General features: G+C 39.9%; 1 protein-coding gene across 19 annotated transcripts in view; it reads right to left on the reverse strand.

Annotated features, from left to right (window-relative positions):
* The window catches only part of ASCC1 (activating signal cointegrator 1 complex subunit 1), a 173,027-nt gene that overhangs the window by 23,956 nt on the left and 125,722 nt on the right, over positions 1-23,349 (reverse strand). For 14 of the 19 annotated variants that reach the window (XM_063781888.1, XM_016918526.4, XM_016918527.3 and 11 more), the window contains 2 exons: positions 12,890-13,014; positions 7,925-8,010 (listed from right to left, as the gene is read on the reverse strand). In XM_063781888.1, the coding sequence (XP_063637958.1) occupies positions 7,925-8,010; positions 12,890-13,014 (211 nt within the window). The remainder of the gene's footprint in view (positions 1-7,924; positions 8,011-12,889; positions 13,015-23,349) is intronic. The other 5 variants (XM_063781893.1, XM_063781898.1, XM_063781896.1 and 2 more) reach the window with 1 other exon arrangement.

The following is a 23,349-nucleotide window of genomic DNA, read 5'->3' on the forward strand; positions in this document are numbered from 1 at the left end:
CCAGCCTGGACGACAGAGTGAGACTCCATCTCAAATAAATAAATAAATAAATAAATAATAAAAATACTGTAACAAAAATAAAGAATGCCTTTGATGGGCTCATTAGCAGACTGGACATGGCTGAGAAAGAATCTCTGAGCTTGAGGATATGACAATAGAAACTTCCCAAACTGAAAAGCAGAGAACAAAGACTGAAAAAACACAACAGAATATCCAAGAACTGTGGTACAACTACGAAAGATATAAGGTGCACACAATGCAAATACCAGGAGAAGAAAAAAAGGAATGGAAACAATATTTGAAGGAATAAAGACTGAGAATTTTCCTAAATTAATGTCAGATTCCAAACCACAGATCTAGGAAGCTCAGAGAGTACCAAGCAGAATAAAGACCAAAAAAAAAAAAAAAAAAAAATTGTACCTAGGCATATCATAGTCACACTTCTGAAAACCAAAGATAAAGAAAAAATCGTGAAAGAAGCCGAAGGGAAAAAACAAATACTTTTCCTATATAGAAGCCAAGATAAGAATTACATTTGACTTTTCCTCAGAAACCATGCAATCAAAAAGAGAGTGGAGTGAAATACTGTTGAGAGAAAGAAACTCCATCAACCTGGAATTCTGAACCCTGTGAAATTATCCTTCAAAAAATGAGGGAGAAACAAGTATAAGCGATATGCTAAGAAAGAAGAGAAAAAGAAATTATATATAATGCTCAAATAAACCAAAAAAGGCAGAAAAAGTGTGGGAGGCAAAAATAGAAACAAAGAACAAGGGCAACAAATACAAAACAGTAACATATATAATAAACATTAATCCAACTATATTAATCAATAATCACTTTAAATATCAATGGTCTAAATACACCAATTAAGAGAGAGAGAGTGTTAAATTAAAAAAAAATAATAAAGCAGCCAAACAATATATTGTCTATAAGAGACCGACTTTTTATTTATTCATTTATTTCGCGACAGGGTCTTGCTCTGTCACACAGGCTGGAGTGCAATGGTGCAATCATAGCTCACTGTAGCCTCAACCTCCCAGGCACAAGCGATCCTCCCACCTCAGCCTCCAAAGTAGCTGGGACTACAGGCGTGCACCACCATGCCCAGCTAATTTTTTAAATTTTTTGTAGAGACAGGGTCCCACTGTGTTGCTTATGCTGGTCTTGAACTCCTGGGCTCAAGTGATCCTCCCACGTGGGCCTCCCAAAGCGCTGGGACTACAGGCATGAGGCATTGTACCCAGCCAAGAGACTCACTTTAAATATAAAGACACACAGAGATTAAAAATAAAGGGATGTCCCAGCATAGATGGGTTCTTAAAAAAAAAAAAAGAAAAGAAAAAGTAAATAAAGGGATGAAGAAAGATATACCATTCTAACACTAACTGAAAGAAAGTTGAGTAGCTATATTAATTTCAGATGGAGCAAACTTCAGAGCAAGGAAAGTTATTATGAATAAAGAGGAGCAATACATAATGATAAAAAGATCAACTGTCCAAGAAGACCTAACAATCCTTAACACATATGTGCCTAAAAACAGTGTCAAAATACATGAGGCAAAAGTTGACAGAAGCAAGAAGAAACAATGAACTCACTATTATAGTTGGAGACTTTAACTAACCCCATATATCAGAAATGGACAGATCCAGAAGGCATAAAATCAGTGAGGATATAGTGGAACTCAACAGCACTACCAACTGACTGGATATAATTGACATCTATAGAATATTTTATCCAACAACAGCAGATTACATGTTCTTCTCAGGCTCACAGGAAACACTGACTAAGACAGATCACATTCTGGGCCATAAAATACGCTGTAATAAATTTAAAAGAATAGAATCATACAGTGTCTGCTCTCAGGCCACAATGAAATTAAACTTGAAAGTGATAACAAAGATAGCAGGAAAATCCCAAAATAGGTGGAAATTAAACCACACACTTCAGCCAGGCGCAGCGGCTCACGCCTGTAATCCCAACACTTTGGGAGGCCAAGGTGGGCGGATCACAACGTCAGGAGTTCAAGACCATCCTGGCCAACATGGTGAAACCCCATCTCTACTGAAAATATAAAAAGTAGCTGGGTGTGGTGGCACATGCTTGTAATCCCAGCTACGTGGGAGGCTGAGGCATGAGAATTGCTTGAACCTGCAGGGGCGGAGGTTGCAGTGAGCCAAAATCGTGCCACTGCACTCCAGCCTGGGCAACAGAACCAGACTCAGTCTCAAAAAAAAAAAAAAAAAACCCACACACTTCTAACCAACACACACTTCTAACCAACAAAAAGACCTTAGCTACCACACCCTTAGCTGGGTGTGGTAGCTCACTCCTATAATCCCAACATTTTGTGAGGCTGAGTGCTTGAGCCCAGGAGTTAGAGAACAGCCTGGATAACAAAGTGAAACCCCATCTTTACAAAACAATTTAAAAGAAAAATTAGCCAGGCATGACAGTGCATGCCTGTAGTCTCAGCTACTTGGGAGGCTGAGGTGAAAGGATTACTTGAGTCCATGAGTTCGAGGCTGCAATGAGCTATGATTGTGCCACTGCACTCCAGCCTGGGTGACAGAGCGATGAGGCCCTATACCTAAAGAAATTAAAAATTAACTTTTAAAAAAGAAACTTCAAGAGAGATTTAAAATATTTTAAGGTAAATGAAAATGAAGATACAACTTAACAAAATTTGTAGGATACATCAAAAGCAGTGCTCAGAGGGAAATTTATAGTATTTAGTGCATATGTTAGAAAAGAAAAATGATATAAAATCAATAATCTAAGCTTCTTCCTTAGGCAACTGGAAAAGTAAGAGCAAATTAAATCCAAATTAAGCAGAATGAAAGAAATAATTTAAAAAATCAGAGCAGAGGCTGGGCGCGGTGGCTAATGCCTGTAATCCCAGCACTTTGGGAGGCCGAGGCGGGCAGATCACAAGGTCAGGAGATCGAGACCATCCTGGCCAACATGGTGAAACCCCGACTCTACTAAAAATACAAAAAAAATTAGCCAGGCATGGTGGCGTGTGCCTGTAGTCCCAGCTGCTGGGGAGGCTGAGGCAGGAGAATGGCATGAACCCGGGAGGTGGAGCTTGCAGTGAGCCGGGATCGTGCCACTGCACTCCAGCCTGGGCGGCAGAGCAAGACTCCGTCTCAAAAAAAAAAAAAAAAAAAAATGAGAGCAGAAATGAAAATAACTGAAAAGAGGAACTCAATAGAGAAAATCAGGAGTGAATCCTAATGTAAACGGCGGACCATGGGTGATGATGTGTCAATGTGGCCTATCGATTTTAAAGATGTACCAATGTGGTATCAGATGCCAATAGTGGGGGAGGCTGTGCGTGTGCAGGGATGGGGGCATTTGGGAACACTGTACTTCCTGCTCAATTTTGCTGTGAACCTGAAACTGCTCTAAAAAATAAAGTTTATTAAATTTTTTAAAAAGTGACCGCATAGTTCTAAATCTCACCCCCCTTCTCTGTCCTCTAGAAAAAAAAAATTGAATTTATCTTTTCAACACTCTTCTAATACTTCAAAACAAAATATTCATTCAAAGCAAGTCTCTCCCCTGAGAGTGTTTAAGAAGTTAATTGTGCTTTCGTTCCCTTAGGATAGACTGACTAAAGAGTCTCCCGGGAGGGGCATGGGAGGCAGGCTCCACTCTTTGACCTTGGTAGTAGTCACATTGTTCATTTTATGACTATTTGTTAAACATTAAATGTATGTCTCATGTACATATATAAATATACACATATATATTTCAGCAAAAAAGAATAAACAGTATTTTTAAAAGCTTCCTTCATAAAAATGTCTCTAAGTAAAGCAAACTAAATAAAGATCTCATTGAAATTTATTCATTATAATTGTCCTTTTAAAGGCTCTGAAGAACAGAGATGGGACAAAACCAAAACTGAATGAAATACTTGGGTGGCTCATTCACATCTTTCAAGAAAAGTCTCAATGTGGCTAGAGATTTAAAACATATTTTCAGGGGAAAGTATTTAAAATTAATGCAGTTAGTTTAGTACTGCCAGTCTCTTCTTTCTCTAAATTAAAAGATTCTTATATATAAAATAGAAAAGGTACAAATTCATCACCCTTTTACATGGCTTATATTTTCCAGGATTTCTAAGTGTCTAAAGAAATGGCACTTTTACACTATCCTCTGACTTTAGACCTATAGTACTTTCCATTCTTTCCCAAATATATCACTGTGACTTTATTTGTACCATATCACCTTCTCTGATTAGTACAACCTAGGGCTCTAATGCCTCCTCTTCACTCTGCAGTCAGAAGCTATGCTTTTGAACAGTTAACATTGTACCCCTGGTTCAATCTGCTGAGAGCACAATCTTGGAATACTGATTCTATTGCTTAAGACCCCAAACAGACTGTCATTACCTCTCTCCCCAGAAGCTGGCAATTAATGACCATTTTACTTCTAGCTAGTGAGGGAGCATTTACTTCCAGGCAGTGTGTCTTTAGGTCAGCATGATTTCTCCAATTATAAATTTATCACTGCCTATGGCTAAACAAACAACATCTTTTTTTTTTTTTTTTTTTGCTATCTCTTAGATTAGAAATGGATACTCTCTGAGGGGACACCATCCCATTAATTTGGCCTAGGTCTTCTTCACTCATGCATCCTCCTTTTGGAGCTATCTGGCACTTTTCCATAAAAAAACACCATAACCAAATATGTTTGTTCTTTTTCAGGTTTGAATAACACAGGAGAATGATTCTAGTTGTCAGTTCTTAATTCAAAGTCTTTCTTAGGGCAAGACTTTCTTATTTTTAACTAGGAATAACCAGACACTAGTATATTACAGCTGCAACAACTCTCAAAAAAGCTGTACAAAAGAAAAATGTGGCTTCCATCTGCAACAGTCATTAAAGATTTCTTTTTTCTTACTAAGGCTCCCAGAACACATATTATACCAAGCCAAAAGAACCAATTTTCTTCATGGAGTAGAATAGCAATTGGCTGTTACTCATTAAATTCTTACAGCAATGAGCAATGACTTTCTTTCTTGTTTTGTTTCTCTTTGAATAGTAGATGAAGTTGATTTTTTTTTCCTAAGGCTGCCTCCCATCACCAGCATTCCTGATCCTTGGCCTATGCAGCTGTTAATATGCTGCACACGTATGCCTGGGCTCCTTAACAACCAATACAGTTAACCTTTCTGTTTACTCCAAGTCAGTTCCTATCTTGTTAGTGAAATTGATTTTTTTTCTTTCTAAGCATAATAATTTCATATCATACAAAAACTATATATATGAAGTCCACTGGTTTTCTAAATCCTGTTTTTATTTTAAGGGCTTCAGGAGCCATGGATTCTCATGTTTTAATTGAGAAAGACGTGTCCATTCATGGTAATTCCAAAAGGCTACTATGGCCATAGCTACTATGGCTACTTCACAAGCATATTTAATTGCCTCTGTGTTGGGGGTGGGAGGTAACTGTTGGAGCCCACATTTACTTTTATTTTAAAAAAGAAGCTAATTCTCTTGATTGAACATAGGTGAAAGATTATTTTTCTGGAACTAGTGATTAAGGAGTAAAATATTAAATACTATACTAAAGGATACGTCATCATAACTATCTGTGGTCAAAGGCACTTGTCCATAACTCACCCCATGGTTTTTATATTCTAATTGTCTATTAACTATCTGTACCCCTCACGGACTGGAAGCTCCTAGAAGGCAGGGATTGTATCGTAATGACTGTTTCATCTTTAAGGCACATAGTCTGGCAGATGGTATATAGTCAATAAGTATTTCTGTTAGTGTTGATATTATATTCGATACAAAAATCTAATTATTAACTAGCTACGGTTTTAGACTAATTGGCACACTCACTGTCCCACCATTAATGAAACAAGCTTTAATTGGCCATTATCCCAGATCAGGCAGATATGCCCAACTTCAAATATCTAATGGTCTCTACCTAAACACTGGGCATCTTTACGGGAGGCAGCAGAAAATAATGCTCAATTTGTGAGTTTTGAGTCTTTCTTTTCTGATTCAGATTCTGCTACTAACTAGCGGTACCTCTGGCAAGTCACTTTACCTTAGTAGATTTCATGTCAGAGATTAAAGTGGGGAATTGGACTAAATGGTCTCCAAGAACCTAGCTAGGTCCAGCTCTAAAAGTGATTGGGCTTGAATTAATAAGGGTATTACTGATATAGCAAGTCCTTGTCAACACCAGAGGGAGCTACATTCATATCATCACTGGGGTGGTTCAGAAGATTTCAGGAAAAAGCAGTTAAATTGAAAACTTACTTTCCAGAATGAGAGAAATTCTATAGCAAGGTAAGAGCTCCACACTGCTCATACGGCCACCCAACAGGCTCTCTGCCATCACCCCACTCTTATAGATGTCAAAGCACCTCACACCTGACTTGTACCAACACACAAGGCTTCAGTTTTAATTCCATGAAAACCCAGTTGGCTTTGAGCCATTCCTAAAGATTTCTTTCCCCATTCAGTCTATTTTCTTTCTTAACCAAATTAACAACAACAAAAAGCAAAGTAATTCATTGTGATACTGGAAAATCCCCAAAGAAGGGAGATAAAGGAGGAGAAAGATTCATATCACACCGAAGCTGTAGCCTGGAAAAAACAGTAAAGTTAACTACAACTGAATTCATTAGCAGCCTGCCACTCAAACCCAAAGCTACCTCAAAAACAAGAAAACTACTCAAAAAGAGAAAACATATCAAGGAAAGGAAGGACTCAGCATAGCTCTGCAATGCAGGTGCGGGAATGCCTGAGACGATGGCTGACACTGCCCTATTGGGCTCCATGGTAAGCAGTCACAGCTGCTGAAGAGTGATGTCATTAATTAAAGCAATGGGGTCACATTAGGCATTTGGCAAAAAAACTGTAAAGAGACAACATAAGGGAATGGAGGGTGGAATAGGGAAGAAAAAGTAAAAGCATTTCTAAAGCTAAAGCCTATTCTGACGTTATCATATGCTCCCTCCTCCACCTCAGCAAAACACCCATAGCCTTGAAAATGACCTAAACCCTTACAGAGCAAGTGAAAAGAAGAACTGAAAACCTCTCCATTAGTATCAACTTATGTTTCTCTTTGTCCAGAGGAACAATGGCATGCTAACCTGATGGAGAAGGCATAAATCATGAATATTACAGAAGGGTAGTCATCTGTTAGAGAAAGACAAATGTAATCCTGAAGAACCCCTTTACTTACATTTCATAGATTAATTCAACACTCAGAAAGGCAAAGCTTCAATGGTCAAAAATGGACCATCTACTTTTTAGGACATAGGCTGTTCCTGAGTAAAAATGGCTTATAAAGCCACTGCAGAGATTGACTTTGTGGGTAAAGAGAAAAATCTACTAAAACAAGACAAATAATTATTTTCCACTTAAAAAAAATGCAAGCTCAAACCTCTAGAGGTAAGTACAGAGTAAAACTTAGGTTGAAATCAACTTATTTCTATGAATCCAAGTGGCTGGAATACCTAAGGGTTTCTTTTTTTTTTTTTTTTTTTTTTTTTTCTAAGTGTTTCTTATATCACCAATTTCAGGCAGGGTGCAGAGGCTCACACCTGTAATTCCAGCACTTTGGGAGACAGAGGTGGCAGGACCACTTGAGCCCAGGAGGTCAAGGCTCCAGTGAGCAGTGTTTGCACCACTGCACTCCAGCGTGAGCAACAGAGCGAGACACTGTCTCAGATAAACAAATAAACAAACAAACCACCAATTTCAAATACTCTAGAAGTGCCAAAGCCTTAAGAGGACCAGCTACTTTTCCTCTCTTTCCCTTTAGATAATTAAAAAAAACAAGTATGAGAAAAAGTATGAAGAAGTATGAAAAAATATACGGAGAACTACTTGTTTTCCTGCCTTATTTAGGACATGTGCCAAAGGATTTCCAATTCACTCTGCTTCATACTGACCTTTAAAATATTTCGGCCATCAAATGATTCTCTTTCCTTGAAGATACATTTGCCATCCGCTGTGTAGAGATTGTACCTGCCTTCAGCTGTAAATATTCCAAAGATAATGTTAGAAGCTTAGATTGATTGGTTGTTTTCTCTTGGATTTCTATAGGTACATAGGTACAACTAGCAAAATTTTCATAAACTACCTGGAAAGTGGCATAATGAGGAGGAAAAATGTCAGGCTATGAATCAAGAGACCTGGCTTCTAGTCTCAGTTCTGTCAACAATTCATTCAGTATACATTTATTCATTCACCTATTCATTCGACATTCTCCAGGCACTCACTGTATATTCCTAACTATGCAACTAGCTACATTATTAGGCAAATTATGTTTCCATTGTGGACCTTAGTTCCTCATTGACAAAGTGAGAGGCAGGACTAAGTGATCTTCAAAGGTTCCTTATGTTCTATAGATCCAAGAAAAGTGGCATATAATTTTAAATATGTAAAAATACATAAGAGTTCACACATTAGCTAGTCAAAACTCATGCTCTGGGTTGATTTAAGGACTTCCCCCAAAGGAAAAAGAGCCCTTCAGTTGCAATCAAAGGTATCCTTACAGATATTCTACACAGGAATGCAGCAAATCTATGACCTTAGCCTAAACCAAGCTGTGCTCTAGCTTCTTAAGTTAATTTGGGTTGCATATCTCAAAAGACATCCTTAAAGGTTGGCAAGGAAAAGAATATCAAAAGAGAGGGAAACAGGAAAGAAAAAAAATGTAACATCATTTCATGTCCTTCTCAAGTAAAAATTCAATACAGGAGAGTCCAGAGTACAAAAAATTCAAAGCATCCTCAAGAATTAACTCAGAATATTTTCTGAAATATTAATCATTTCCTACCCACTGACAGACCTTCAAAAATACTTATTTCCACATTTAAGTACGTTATTTTACTTTTATAAGTAAGGAGAGTACTAGGCCAGAATTGATCAAATACATCTAGAGTTTTAAAAACTCCATGAACATAATACATAATACATTTCAGCTAGCCCACTGGAGTTGCACATGGGTAACTATGGAACTATGTCTCTAATGAGAAGGATGCTCTTAATCAAAGATCCCAACCCCGTGCATATTTCACAACTTAAAATTAAGAGAAAGAGAATGTGTGAAGTTGCAAAAGAACAACAAATAAATTGATACCAAATAAATATCAAAAAGTGGAAACAACACAAATGTCCACCAATTGATGAAAGGATACATAAAATGTGGCATATCCATACAATGGAATATTATTCAGCCATAAAGAAATGAAGCACCAGGCATGGTGGCTCACGTCTGTAATCCCAACACTTTGGGAGGCTGAAGCAGAAGGACCACTTGATCCCAGGAGTCTGAAACCAACCTGGGCAATATAGTGAGACCTTGTCACTATAAAAAAAAGTTTAAGCCAGACATGGTGGCTCATGCCTGTAACCCCAGCACTTTGGGAGGCCGGGACAGGTGGATCACCTTAGGTCAGGAGTTGGAGACTAACTAGCCTGACCAACACGGTGAAACCCCGTCTCTACTAAAAATGCAAAAATTAGCCAGGCATGGTGGCGCACACCTGTAATCCCAGCTACTCAGGAGGCTGAGGCAAGAGAATTACCTGAACCTGGGAGGCGGAGGTTGCAGTGAGCCAAGATTGCACCACTGTACTCCAGCCTAGGCAACAAGAGCAAAACTTCATCTTAGGAAAAAAAAAAAAAAAGTTTAAAAATTAGCTGGGTGTAGTGGCATGTGCCTGTATTCCCAACTACTCAGGAGGCTGAAGTGGGAGAATCATTTGAGTGCGGGAGGTGGAGGTTGCAGAGAGCCAAGATCACTCTACTACACTCCAGCCTGGGCAACAGAGACCTTGTCTCAAAAAAAAAAAAAAAAAAAACACAGAAAACAAAACGAAAAAAGGAATGAAGTACTGATGTGTTATAACATGGATGAGCCTTGAAAATATTATGCTAAGTGAAAGCAGCCAGCCACAAAAGATCACATACAGCATGATTCTGTTTATATGAAATGTCCAGAACAGGCAGCTCTATAGAGACATAAAGTAGGCAAGTGGTGCCTAGGGCTTGGTGGAGGTCAGGGGAGGGCAGAGTGAGAGGGGTAGGAAGAAATGGAAAGTGACTGCCAGTGGGTATGGGGTTTCATTTTAGGGTGATGAAAATGTTCTAGAATTGATTGTGGTGATGGCTATACAACTTTAACCAGACTAAAAACCACTAAATTATATATATATATCAAGAGAGTAAATTATGTAGAGTATGTGAATTATATCTCAATAAAGCGATTATATTTTGAACATCTGCAAATAGAGGGATAACTAGACTGTGAACACACAACACTCTCTTATATAAAGCTCTAGTACTAACTGAATATAAACCTGGATCCACACAACTTAGAATATACAGATTCCTACATATCTGAACTCTTCCTGTGTTAAGAGATTAGTTAATGATGGACCATGACATAGTTTTAAGAGCTCTGAACAAATATTTAAGGACTAAGACAAATGGAAAATGTACTGATAGCTAATAAATGTCTAATAAAATACTGTCTATACCTGCAACGCCCAAAACAGTGGCCACTATCCAGATGTTTTCCCATAAATTTTAATTAAAATTAAAAATAAAAGTTCACTTTCACAGTCTCACTAGCCACCTTTCAAGTGCTCAATAACCCCATGTGTCTAGTGGCTACCATATTGGACATCGCAGATACAGAATACTTCAATCATCACAGACCGTTTTCTTAATACAGTATGTCTTCTGAAACAATAAATTTAGAGTATACTCCAGAGTTCTGAAACTCTGCCTTTACATAATAATGTTAAAATGTACATCATCTCAGGGGATTCTCAATTTGTTTTCCAAAATTAAAATATACTGTTCAGAATAAAACAAATAGCACAAACCTAGTTACATGTTTCCACTGGACAAGCTGCATTATAATACATAGATATTGAAAATATTCCTACTTCCTGTACTACTACTCCCCGAAGGAAAGAAATATGCTCAACTGGGCCAGGCGCAGTGGCTCATGCCTGTAATCCCAGCACTTTGGGAGGCCGAGGCAGGTGGATCACAAGGTCAGGAGTTCAAGATCAGCCTGGCCAAGATGGTGAAACCTGTCTCTACTAAAAATACGAAAATTAGCTGAGCGCGGTGGCAGGTGCCTGTAATCCCAGCTACTCAGGAGGCTGAGGCAGGAAAATCGCTTGAACCCGGGGGGCGGAGGTTGCAGTGAGCTGAGATGGCGCCACTGCACACTCCGGCCTGGGCGACAGAGCAAGACTCCATTTCAAAAAAATAAAATAAAAATACACACACACACACACACACTCAACTGGAACAAGTTCAAAGTTTTGGATTCTATTACCTACCCAAACAAGAGTATATAGGCTTTAACTGAGTTATTTGAAGCTCTCTTAATCTCAGTGTTCTCAAAAGTAAAATAGAGATTTATTTGCAAGTCTTAAATAAAATTCAATATGGCATCACAAAATAGTAGTATTTTAGAACTAATAACTAGATAGCTACAAATTTCTTGGTCCTACCATGACTGTAACTAAACGGGGTTAATTATCAAATGATTGCCAGTTGGGATCTTTGGTACATATCTGAGAGAAATTAAAAGACGTGCCTTAACTAAAAGGGACACACAAATTGTCCTAACTAAAAACCTACAAATAGTCAATGGTTCAAGTCCTGATGGAGTTATCTTCTCCTCTAGATAGATTTTTTTTTTTTTTTTTTTTTTTTTTTTTTTTTTGAGAAGGAGTCTTGCTCTGTTGCCAGGCTGGAGTGCGATCTCAGCACACTGTAACCTCCGCCTCCCAGGTTCAAGCGATTGTCTTGCCTCAACCTCCCAAGTAGCTGGGATTACAGGCATGTGCCACCACACCCGGCTAATTTTTGTATTTTTAGTAGAGACGGGGTTTCACCATGTTGGCCAGGCTGGTCTTGAACTCCTAAATGCAAGTGATCCACCCGCCTCAGCCTTCCAAAGTGCTAGGATTACAGGCATGAGCCACCGCACCTGGCCCCCACCTAGATTTTCTAAAACCAAGGTCAGGGCTCAAGAAAGGAAATGAAACCGGAATACGTGATCTTGGTGCTGCTAGTGTATTTTGAACCACAAGTCTTGGAAGGAAGAGTTGCATATGGCTTGAATGTGTGACTCCTGATCCGATGCTGAAGGTACTAGAGAAGCTTTCACTTTGGAGATAGGGACAGGAAGAAAAGAAAACTTCTTTTTGAAATAAACAACTATCCCAAATCAAGGATTAAAACAAGGCATTTTTATAAAAAGGCTCAGAGTCCATGAAGAAAAAAACTATTATTTTAACACAAGGTTTCTCAACCTCTGTGCTATGACATTTTGGGAAGAATAATTCTTTGTCATGGGGGACCGTCCCATGCATTGTAGAGTGTTAGACAGCACCCACTAGGTGCCAGCAGCAACCCATCTCCAGCTCCCTAACTATGACAACCAAAAATGTCTCCAGACAATGCCAAATGTCATCTGGGGGCAAAATAACCCCCAGTTGAGAAACACTGATTTAACATTTACTTTCACTAGCTCATCTTCCTTTCTTTTTTCTCTTTAAAAAAAAAAAAAAGCCACCAAGTATTGCATGCGACATACTTATGCCAAAAATTTATTCACTGTTTATATAAAATTTACCAGAGCATCCTGTATTTGTATTTGCTAAATATGGCAATCCTATGTGTGACAGAAATAAAAGATCTGGAAGCCACAGTCCCATGCTATATATGTTCTTGCCCACCTCTACTATGCTCATCAGAATATGCTAAGAGGTCTAAAAAAGAAGCTATATCAGAGATTCTTTGATAGCTCATTCTACCTAAACCTCAGAGATGCCACAAGGCCGCTGATCACAAACTGTGCTATAGTTCTCTGGGGGACTTACCATTGGGGTCTTTCCTGAATAGTGTATTCATAACTGTAGCATGCAGTTTCACACTATTCCACTCTTTCACTATTAGTCCAGATGCCTGAAAACGTTCCAGCACTCGATCAACTAATTCTTGTAGCCTGGAGAAATTGGAGAAAAGCAGTGCAGAAATCTTAGTAAACTTCTGAACATGCGATTACCAATTCAACAATGTTTATGGAGCATGTGCTCTGTGCTAATCACTATACAAAGCCCTGCATCACAAGAGGAAGAATAAGAGACTCATCTCCCACCATCATGGAGCTAAAGATCAGTCTTGTTTGTCTGCTTAACAGATAGTAGAAATAAATGATGGCAATATATTATGGTGAGCATGAAGGGAGTGATCAACTCTACATGGAGAGGGCCAGGTTTCCACAGGAGGTTTAGACTTAGTCTGGAATGATCATTAAAGATTTGCAAATAACACCAGGGAAGGAGGGGCACTTCAAGTACAAGAAGAAACAGCAAGTGCAAAGATGCCAAGGCATGCAAGATCACAGCATATTCAAAAAACTGTCAATTATTTACAATACAGCTATGACAGAGAGTGACAGAAAAGGGACAATGGAGATGAGCTAAGTCTATAAGTAGTGGTCAGATTAGGGAAGCCACAGAAAGACTTTCAAAAGGGAATAATGTGGTCTGATGTCCATTTTTGAAAGCTGACTCAATAGCAGAGTGGGAAGGGCTTTAGAAGAGGAACAGCTACAGAGGTCAGTCAGCTAGGTGGCTACTTCAACAGTCAACATCACTATGATGTGTCAGGCACTGTTCTAAGCACTTTTTATCTGTTAAATCATTTAGTCCTCATAACCAATTATTATCCCTATTTACCAATACAGAAGCCAAGGCACAGAGAAGTTACAAAACTTGACCAACTTCACAAAACTAAGTGGCAAATCCAAAATTAGAAGGGGCCAGGTGCAGTGGCTCATGCCTGTGATCCCAGCACTTTGGAAGGCTGAGGCAGGCTGATCACTTGAGGTCAGGAGTTTGAGACCAGCCTGGCCAACATGGTGAAACCCCATCTCTACTAAAAATACAAAAACTAGCCGGGTGGTAGTGGTGCGTGCATGGTGGCTCACACCTGTCATCCCAGCACTTTGGGAGGCCAAAGAGGGAAGATCGCTTGAGGCCAGAAGTTCAAGATCCACTTGAGCAATATAGCAATACCTCGTCTCTACAAGAAAAAATCTTTAAATTAGCTGGGCATGGTGGCATGCACTTGTAGTCCCAGCAACTCGGGAGGCTGAAGCAGGAGGATAGCTTGACCCCAGGAGTTCAAGGCTGCAGTGAGCTGTGATTGTGCCACTGCACTCTAGCCTGGGCAGCAGAGTGAGATCACGTCTCTTAAAAAAAGAAAAACAACAATAACAAAAAACAACCCTCGGTTTCCTATGGTCTTCCAAGTAAGAGTCCAATCCTTCCTGACCCATGTGGCCTTCACAGCTTGGCTTCAGCCTGCCTTTCTGTTTCATTGCTGCCCTTCCCTTTCTATAGATTTTCTCCAGTCCTTGAATGTATTGTGTTCTTTGATATTGAATCTCTCAATTACTTAGGACAAACATTGTTTTAGAATCACCTTCACTTCTTTGACTCCCTTATACCAGGGCATCTCACTTCTCACCACTTCCAGTGCCACTGTCCCAGCCACCTGGCAACCAGCAAAGACAACTGATAAGGATGAGGAAATAAGAACAGGAAGACTTCAGAGAGGCTGAAATGAGAATTACAAGGGGGAAAAAAGGAATAACCGTACAGTACAACACTCGAGAAAAGAAAAAAAGCAAAAATATGCCTCCTTGTTTCTCACAATTAGAGTCCTCTATCAGAGCAGTTTTGCTAGCACACTGGGGATAGAAATCTTCTGACGGAGGAGCCAGAGAGGAGGGAAGGCAGGAAGTGCACATAACTCTGTCAAGAAACTTGAAAGGAAGGAGAGAAACGAATACCTGGGGAATCTGAAGATACAGAGTTGAGTGAGGGCTGTGTGTGTTTTCAATGAGGAGAAAAAGTTGCAAACGCTTACTGACAAGAAATTATCCAACAGAGAAAGAAAAGGAAACCAGGCAATAGGGGAAATGGACAGAACAAGACCTCCAAGGATGGTGTGTTCACAGGTGATAGGAACACAGCAGTGAACAAAACAAGCCCCACCCTTGTGCAGCTCACATTCAGGTAGGAGGAATGAACAAACACACACGCACACCTCTGGGTGCCACATGCCTTGAAGGAGATGAAACAGCAGAGAGGGAGTAGAGTGTGAATGGGGGTGGGGGCACTATGTTAAGTAGAGTGATCAGGAAGGGTCTCCCTAATAAAGTGACATTTGACAGAGACCTGAGGGAAAAGCATTCTGGAGAGAGGAAACAGCAAATACACATTTCTGAGACAGGCATATGCACAGAAGGACTGAGGAATAGAAAGGATGCCAGTGTCTGCAGTGAAACTAGGAAGAGAGAAGTGATGAAGTCGGAGAGGTGTGACCAGGTTAGCTGAAGCTCTCAGGCCCATGGAACGACTTCAGTAGTTACAGAGTGAGGTGGGAGCTTTTGGAGGGTGTTAGGCAGAAGACTGACATGATCTGGCTGCTGTGTGGAGGACAGACAGCAGTGGAGGCAGGACAGAAGCAGGAAGGCAGTTAGGAGGCTGTGGCAATCACCCAGCTGGCTGGGACAGTGGCACTGTAAGTGGTGAGAAGTGAGATTCTCTGGTATAAGGGAATCAAAGAAGTGAAGGTGATTCTAAAACAATGTTTCTCCTGAGTATTTGAGAGACTGAATGTCAAAGAACACGATACATTCAAGGACTGGAGAAAATCTGTAGAAAGGGAAGGGCAGGCTGAAGCCAAGCTGTGAAGGCCACATGGGTCAGGCAGCATTGGACTCTTACTTGGTAAGCCATAGGAAACCGAGGGTTGTTTTTTGTTGTTGTTGTTGTTGTTGTTTTTCTTTTTTTAAGAGACATGATCTCACTCTGCTGCCCAAGCTAGAGTGCAGTAGCACAATCACAGCTAACTGCAGCCTTGAACTCCTGGGGTCAAGCTATCCTCCTGCCTCAGCCTCCCAAGTTGTTGGGACTACAAGTAAATGCCACTGAGAGGTTAAGCCAGCTGGACTTCCTGGGTTGAATGGGGGACTTGGAGAACTTTTCTGCCTAGCTAGAGGATGGTAAATGCACCAATCGGCACTCTGTAAAAACGCACCAATCAGCGCTCTGTGTCTAGCTAAAGGATTGTAAACGCACCAATCAGCACTCTATGAAAACGCACCAATCAGCGCTCTGTGTCTAGCTAAAGGATTGTAAACGCACCAATCAGCACTCTGTGAAAACGCACCAATCAGCACTCTGTGTCTAGCTAAAGGATTGTAAACGTACCAATCAGCACTCTGTGAAAACGCACCAATCAGCACTCTGTGTCTAGCTAAAGGATTATAAGCACACCAATCAGCACTCTGTAAAAATGCACCAATCAGCGCTCTGTGTCTAGCTTAAAGATTATAAATGCACCGATCAGCACTCTGTAAAATGGACCAATCAGAATGGGCCAATCAGCAGAGGGATGTGGGCGGGGCCAAATAAGGGATAAAAATAAAAGCTGGCCACCCAAGCCAGCAGCAGCAACCCACTTGGGTCCCCCTTCCATGCTGTGGAAGCTTTGTTCTTTTACTCTTCACAATCAATCTTGCTGCTGCTCACTCTTTGGGTCCACACTACCTTTATGAGCTCTAACACTCACAACGAGGGTCTGCGGCTTCATTCCTGAAGTCAGCGAGACCACGAACCCACCAGAAGGAACAAACAACTCCGGATGCGCCACCTTTAAGAGCTGTAACACTCACTGCAAAGGTCTGCAGCTTCACTCCTGAAGTCAGCAAGACCACGAACCCACCGGCAGGAAGAAACTCCGGACATATCTGAACATCTGAAGGAACAAACTCCGGACACACCATCTTTAAGAACTGTAACACTCACCACGAGGGTCCGCGGCCTCATTCTTGAAGTCAGCAAGACCAATAACCCACCGGAAGGAACCAATTCTGGACATACCACCATGCCCAGCTAATTTTTTTTTTTAACTTTTTGTAGAGATGGGGTATCACTATATTGCTCAAGTAGGTCTTGAACTCCTGGCCTCAAGCGACCTTCCCTCCTTGGCCTCCCAAAGTGCTGGGACGACAGGTGTGAGCCACCATGCCAGGCCATCAATGACAGTTTTTAAGAAGCAAGAAACAGGCCAAGTGCAGTGGCTCACGCCTGTAATCCCAGCACTTTGGGAGGCCAAGGCGTGCAGATCACGAGGTCAGAAGTTCGAGATCAGCCTGGCCAACATGGTGAAACCCCATCTCTACTAAAGATACAAAAAATTAGATGGGTGTGGTGGTGCATGCCTATAATCCCAGCTCCTTGGGAGGATGAGGCAGGAGAATAGCTTAAACACATGAGGCGGAGGTTGCAGTGAGCCAAGACTGCACCGTTGCACTCCAGCCTGGGTGACAGGGCAAGACTCCATCTCAAAAAAAAAAAAAAAAAAAAAAAGGAAAAAAATAAGGAAAAACTAAAAACAACTAAAAGCACGGAAACCAATTAAGAGAGATGTTGTGCTTCCTTATATAGTTATCTTAATCTTTTTCCCCAATTACAAAAATAATACAAGCTCATTATAGAACATATGAAAAAAGTACAGAAAAGCATAAAAAGGAAAACATAACCTCACCACGCAGATAAACACTTAACCTTTTGTGTTAAATGTATATCTATGGATGGTGAGGTTACGTAATCAGAAAAAAATTTCAGATAAACTGCTTTTAAAAGTTTCTGATTAACACCATCTAAGAACCATAATATTTCTTCTTCTTTTTTTTTTTTTTTTTTTTTTCAGAGACAGGGTCTCACTCTCTCATCCAGGCTAGAGTGCAGTGGCACGATCTCAGCTCACCGCAACCCTCTGCCTCCCAGGCTCAAGCGATTCTCCTGCCTCAGTCTCCCGAGTAGCTGGGATTACAGGCGTGTGCCACTACCACCGGCTAATTTTTGTATTTTTAGTAGAGACAGGGTTTTGCCATGTTGCCCAGGCTGGTCTCAAACTCCTGCCCTCAAACGATCCACCTGCCTTGGCCTCCCAAAGTGTTGGGATTACAGGCGTGAGCCACTGTGCCTGGCTGAACCATATATTTCTAAATATAAGTTAGGTCTGAATATAACCATGCACCGCAAATTGCACTTCAGTTACAAATCACAACAGAATAATTCCTCACTTTCCCCCTTAATCTCTTGAAGAAAAAAAGTAGACAGGGAGTTCAGCTATATAAAACTGAACATGAAACACGAAGCATGAAATACTGGAGTAAGTAAACTAAACAGACTACATGAAAGAAATCAGTTTCCACCTTTGTCTTTCTGGAAAACTAGGATTTCTGACAATTTACAGACTCAAAACTTTGAAGGGACTAATATCCTTTAAAAAGTTCTAGTGTAACCTGCTCTTTTTACACAGGAGGAAATGATGCAGAGAGGCTGGGTTGCTCAGTCAGTGACAGAGGAACCAGAATCCAAGTCTACAGGCAGCCTGTGCTGTTTCCTTTTTCTTTCTTTTTTTTTTTTTTTTTTTTTTTGAGATGGAGTCACTCTGTCACCTAGGCTGGAGTGCAGTGGCGCAATCTTGGCTCACTGCAACCTCCATCTCCCGAGTAGCTGGGATTACAGACATTCGCCACCACACCCGGCTAATTTTTGTGTTTTTAGCAGAGATGGGGTTTTGCCATGTTGGGCAGGCTGATCCACTGACCTCAGGTGATCCGCCGGCCTTGGCCTCCCAAAGTGCTGGGATTACAGGCGTGAGCCACCGCGCTCGGCTTGTTCTGTTTTCAATTCACTGTGCACTCCACGAAGACTGGCTATTTGTCTTATTCACTGTTTTATCTCTGCACCTAAACTAATGCCTAATTGGCATATAATCAGTGCTCAACAGTCTTTACATGCATTCATGAATGAATTCACAGATAGCAAATATTTTGGAATTCTATTAAGAGAGCTTAAGGGTACTTGGACATAATCACTAAATTTCAGGTTGACAATATGTCACTATATTTCTTTTTTCTTTTCTTTTTTTTTGAGACGGAGTCTCACTCTGTTGCCCAGTCTGGAGTGCAGTGGCACAATCTCAGCTCATTGCAACCTTCGCCTCCCAGGTTCAAGCGATTGTCCTGCCTCAGCCTCCCGAGCAGCTGGGACTACAGATGCCCGCCACCACGCCCGGCTAATTTTCTGTATTTTTTAGTAGAGACAGGGTTTCACCGTGTTAGCCAGGATGGTCTCGACCTCCTGACCTCGTGATCCACCCAACCTTGGCCTCCCAAAGTGCTGGGATTACAGGCGTGAGCCACGGCACCCAGCCATTTCTAACAGTATATTATTTCAATTCTTATTTCATTGATCCTTTCCTGTTGATGAATAAATCACAAAGCTTCTCTATGCCTTTGCTTCCTAATAAGCAAATTAAATATAACAGGGTTGCTATGAAAAAAGGAATGAATTATTCTTAAGCAGCTTTATCACTTAGATAGTGCTTTGGATTTGAAAACAGAAGCCAGTTATTAATGCACTAAATCTAAGCTCTTAGTTTAAAGGCCTGTAAGTGCTATAAAGCTCAAGCATTCCAGGACCATCTTTACAAATAAGGAGTTTGTGCTGCAGAATGATCACTGACTGCCTAGAAAGTGCAAATTTCAAGCTTTTGTTTGGGCTTTCCCTCCCAATTTAATTCAGCTCCGTCCAATTAATGCTTCCTGAGTGCTCACTGTGTACAGACGTCATCCTAGTGACTACAAGAATAAAAACTAAGCAAAGATGGTCCTTGTTATTAATAGATCTACAATCCACTAAGATAAAATTTTGTTATTATTTTTATGAGACTATAAAGTAGATTTTGGTAATAACATAAGCAATACAGAGTGTTTCGGGTAATTTAAAAGTGGAAGAGATTATAGTGGGGTTAGGACCAGTATAGGTTACAAGGAGGATGGGCTTAGGATAAGAAGCTAACTGCACTCAATGCATTTTTTTACATCGGTTAAATGAATAAATAACAAACATTCTTCGAACATCTACGTCATGCATTACAAAAGGCAGCCAAATAACACATAACTCCCTGCCCCCAAGAATCTTACAGTCTATTTAAGAAAAAGAAGAAAGGATGGCAAGAGGAAAGAGAAATAGCATTTGGACAAAAGAGGAGTAATATAAGGGAAATTTCAGTCACAAGAAACAATATTAACAACAAAAGATCAACAACCAATAATGAAGCAGGCTGGGGCCCAGGGCAGGCACTAGATAGTGGGAGATAAAGCTGAAGTATTAAGATGATGTCATACTGGAAGATCTTGAATGCTAGACTGAGGATTATGAATTCAAAAGATGATGAGAAATGATGAAAGATTTTTAAGCAAAGTCCTATGGTACATAAGCTATTGCTTAGACTGATGTAGTAGTATTTCATAATATCTATATTCAGTAACATAAAAGTAATGTGTAGGTTATATTTCACAAGAATGAACTGCAGAAATATATGTGTAATGTGATCAATTTATGTAAAATTATATGCATAGATAATGACTCTCGGTATTTGCTCTGAGGAGGAAAATTCAAGAGTTGGAGGAGGGGGAAAAGGAACTGTTTAATTTTCACTTCACCCATCTGTAAGATTTTATTTTTGTAGGCAAAAACAATGTAAAAAGAGGCTTGGCTGTGAAAGGAAGATGGCAAACTATGCATAGTGATGCGGGGCTGCACCATTGTGGAATTTAATGCACACATATATACCTCTCTCATCTTTTCACCAAACGCTCAAAAGAGTAGACTATATCCACTTATTTTTAATGTCCTCTTTCTGTCCCATAAGCACAGGCTTTACAGTCAAACAGAGCTGGGTCAAACCACAATTCTACCACTTACAAGCACATACTAATTACCACTAACCTGGAGCTGACCAAGTATACCAAGTATAACATCAAATTGTTTATATATATAGATAGATATAGATATAGATATAGATATAGAGATATAGATATACAGATATATATAGATATATATCAGACAAGCTAAAAGAAAAAAATTACTTGTTATCCACAAATAACGACTGGTAAATTGTTTATGTATCCAGGCTGACTTATTCTTCTATTGCTCTCTCTTCCCACTTTTGAGATAGAAGTCAGTATACAAATTGCTTTGTAATCTCTTTTTAACACATAATAATCTACAGTGAATACTTTCCCAAGATATAATGTTTAGTCAACCCACAGTATTCTCTATTCTACAGATGTTCTACAGTTTATTTTCCATCAATTTGATTTTGATGACCATTTAGACTGCCGCCAGTATTTACTGTTATATACAATACTGTAATCGGGATCTTCATATAGATATTTGTCCATATTTCTGATTAATTCCATTGGATAAATTCCTACAGGGAAAATCAGCAAAGTCTAAGAAATACAAAATAAAACTCTGGGAGTAAAAGGCGAATATGCTCTCTAGAAAGCTTATATTAATTTATACTTTTACCAGCAATGACCTTCTCATGTCTCTTATCAAACATCTACCTAGTTTTCTTCTACTTTTAAAATTAGCCTTCCTTGTAACAGATGAATTACTGAATAGATTTAAGCTCCCTAACATAAGAGCCATTGTACCCATTTTTGTTTCCCCTACGGTATCTGGTACAATGCCTGGTACTTTGTAGATACTAAACTATTTATTTTTGGATATTTATCTTTTGTCTAACTACTTATTAGCACTTTTACTGATCTCTTATCAATGTTAAAGCTTTTACAAGTATTTTTAGTAGAATGCTATTTATTTGCAAATAATGACCATTGGTCTTCTAAAAAAATTTTCCCACACAACACCTACGTACTTTTTAAAATTGTCTCTGTAGCTGGGGTATTAGCCAAAACTGTCAGAACAATGTGTTTAATATTAATGATAAATGTAGGCAACCCTGTTTTCTGATTGTAATGGGAATAAACCTGGTATATTACTGTTCAATATGATTGTTGATTTAAAATAGACATCATATTAGACAGTATCTATTTTTATTTTTTGAAAGTTTCTTTAAAAAATATTAAATTTTATCAAAAGTCTTTCAGCCATGCACTTAGCTATTATTTTTTAATTTGACCCATTTAGTAGGATATTATTAGATTTTTCTGTTCCTAATTCATCTTTGCATTCCTGAGATGAACCAGTTTAGTCATGAGAGTTCACATTCATCTTATTCTTACCCTCTACTTTCAGAAAATTGCCAAATCCAGCAGATTTCACTTTTTTTTTTTTTTTTTTGGTGAGACGGAGTCTTCCTCTGTTGCCCAGGTTTGAGTGCAGTGGCGTGATCTCAGCTCACTGCAACCTCCACCTCCCAGGCTCAGACAATCCTCCTGCCACAGCCTCCAGAGGAGCTGGGATTACAGGCATGTGCCACCATGCCCGGCTAATTTTTGTATTTTTCGTAGAGACGGGGTTTCACCATGTTGCCCAGGCTGGTCTTGAACTCCTGACCTCTGGTGATCTGCCCGCCTCAGCCTCCCAAAGTGCTGGGATTACAGGTGTGAGGCACTGCACCCGGCCAGATTTCACTATTCTTGCATCCACGTGATTCTCATTGCTACTGCTCTAGTTCAGGCCTTCTTTGCTTCTCAGCTGGACTACAGTAATGGCTTTTAAATACCTCCCCCTCCTGTTACTGATACTTCGTTTCCATTACACGTGTAGTATATAATTGCATACAATTCATATAGTCTCTCAATTTATTTATAATTTCCTGCAAAAAGGTATTAAATGGGCCAGCCATGGTGACTTACGCCTGTAATTCCAGCACTTTGGGAGGGCTGAGGTGGGTGGATCACGAGGTCAGGAGATCGAGACCATCCTGGCTAACATGGTGAAACCCCATCTCTACTAAAAATACGAAAAATTAGCCGCACATGGTAGTGGGAGCCTGTAGTTCCAGCTACTCGTGAGGACAAGGCAGAAGAATGGCGTGAACCCAGGCAGTGGAGCTTGCAGTGAGCAGAGATGGCGCCACTGCACTCGAGCCTGGGTGACAGAGCGAGACTCCGTCTCAGGAAAAAAAAAAAAAAAAGGTATTAAATGTGTTTTGTCATAGTTATTCCTAATTTCCTTATAATTTTTGTTGCTACTATAAATGTGTTTTATTTTAAATGATACTGCTTTCTGTTTGCTGCTGGTATACAGAAAACCAAAGGATTTTATTATACTGATTTTACAGTCAATCACCTTACTAAACTCCCTTTTTGTTGTTGTTGTTGTTGTTGTTGTTGTTAAGAGACAGGGTCTCTCTGTTGCTCAGACTGGCCTCAAACCCCTGGGCTCAAGCAACCCTCCAGTCTCAGCCTCTCAAGTAGCTGGGATTACAG

Source organism: Pan troglodytes, chromosome 8, assembly GCF_028858775.2.
Source record: "Pan troglodytes isolate AG18354 chromosome 8, NHGRI_mPanTro3-v2.0_pri, whole genome shotgun sequence".
Lineage (NCBI taxonomy): Eukaryota > Metazoa > Chordata > Mammalia > Primates > Hominidae > Pan > Pan troglodytes.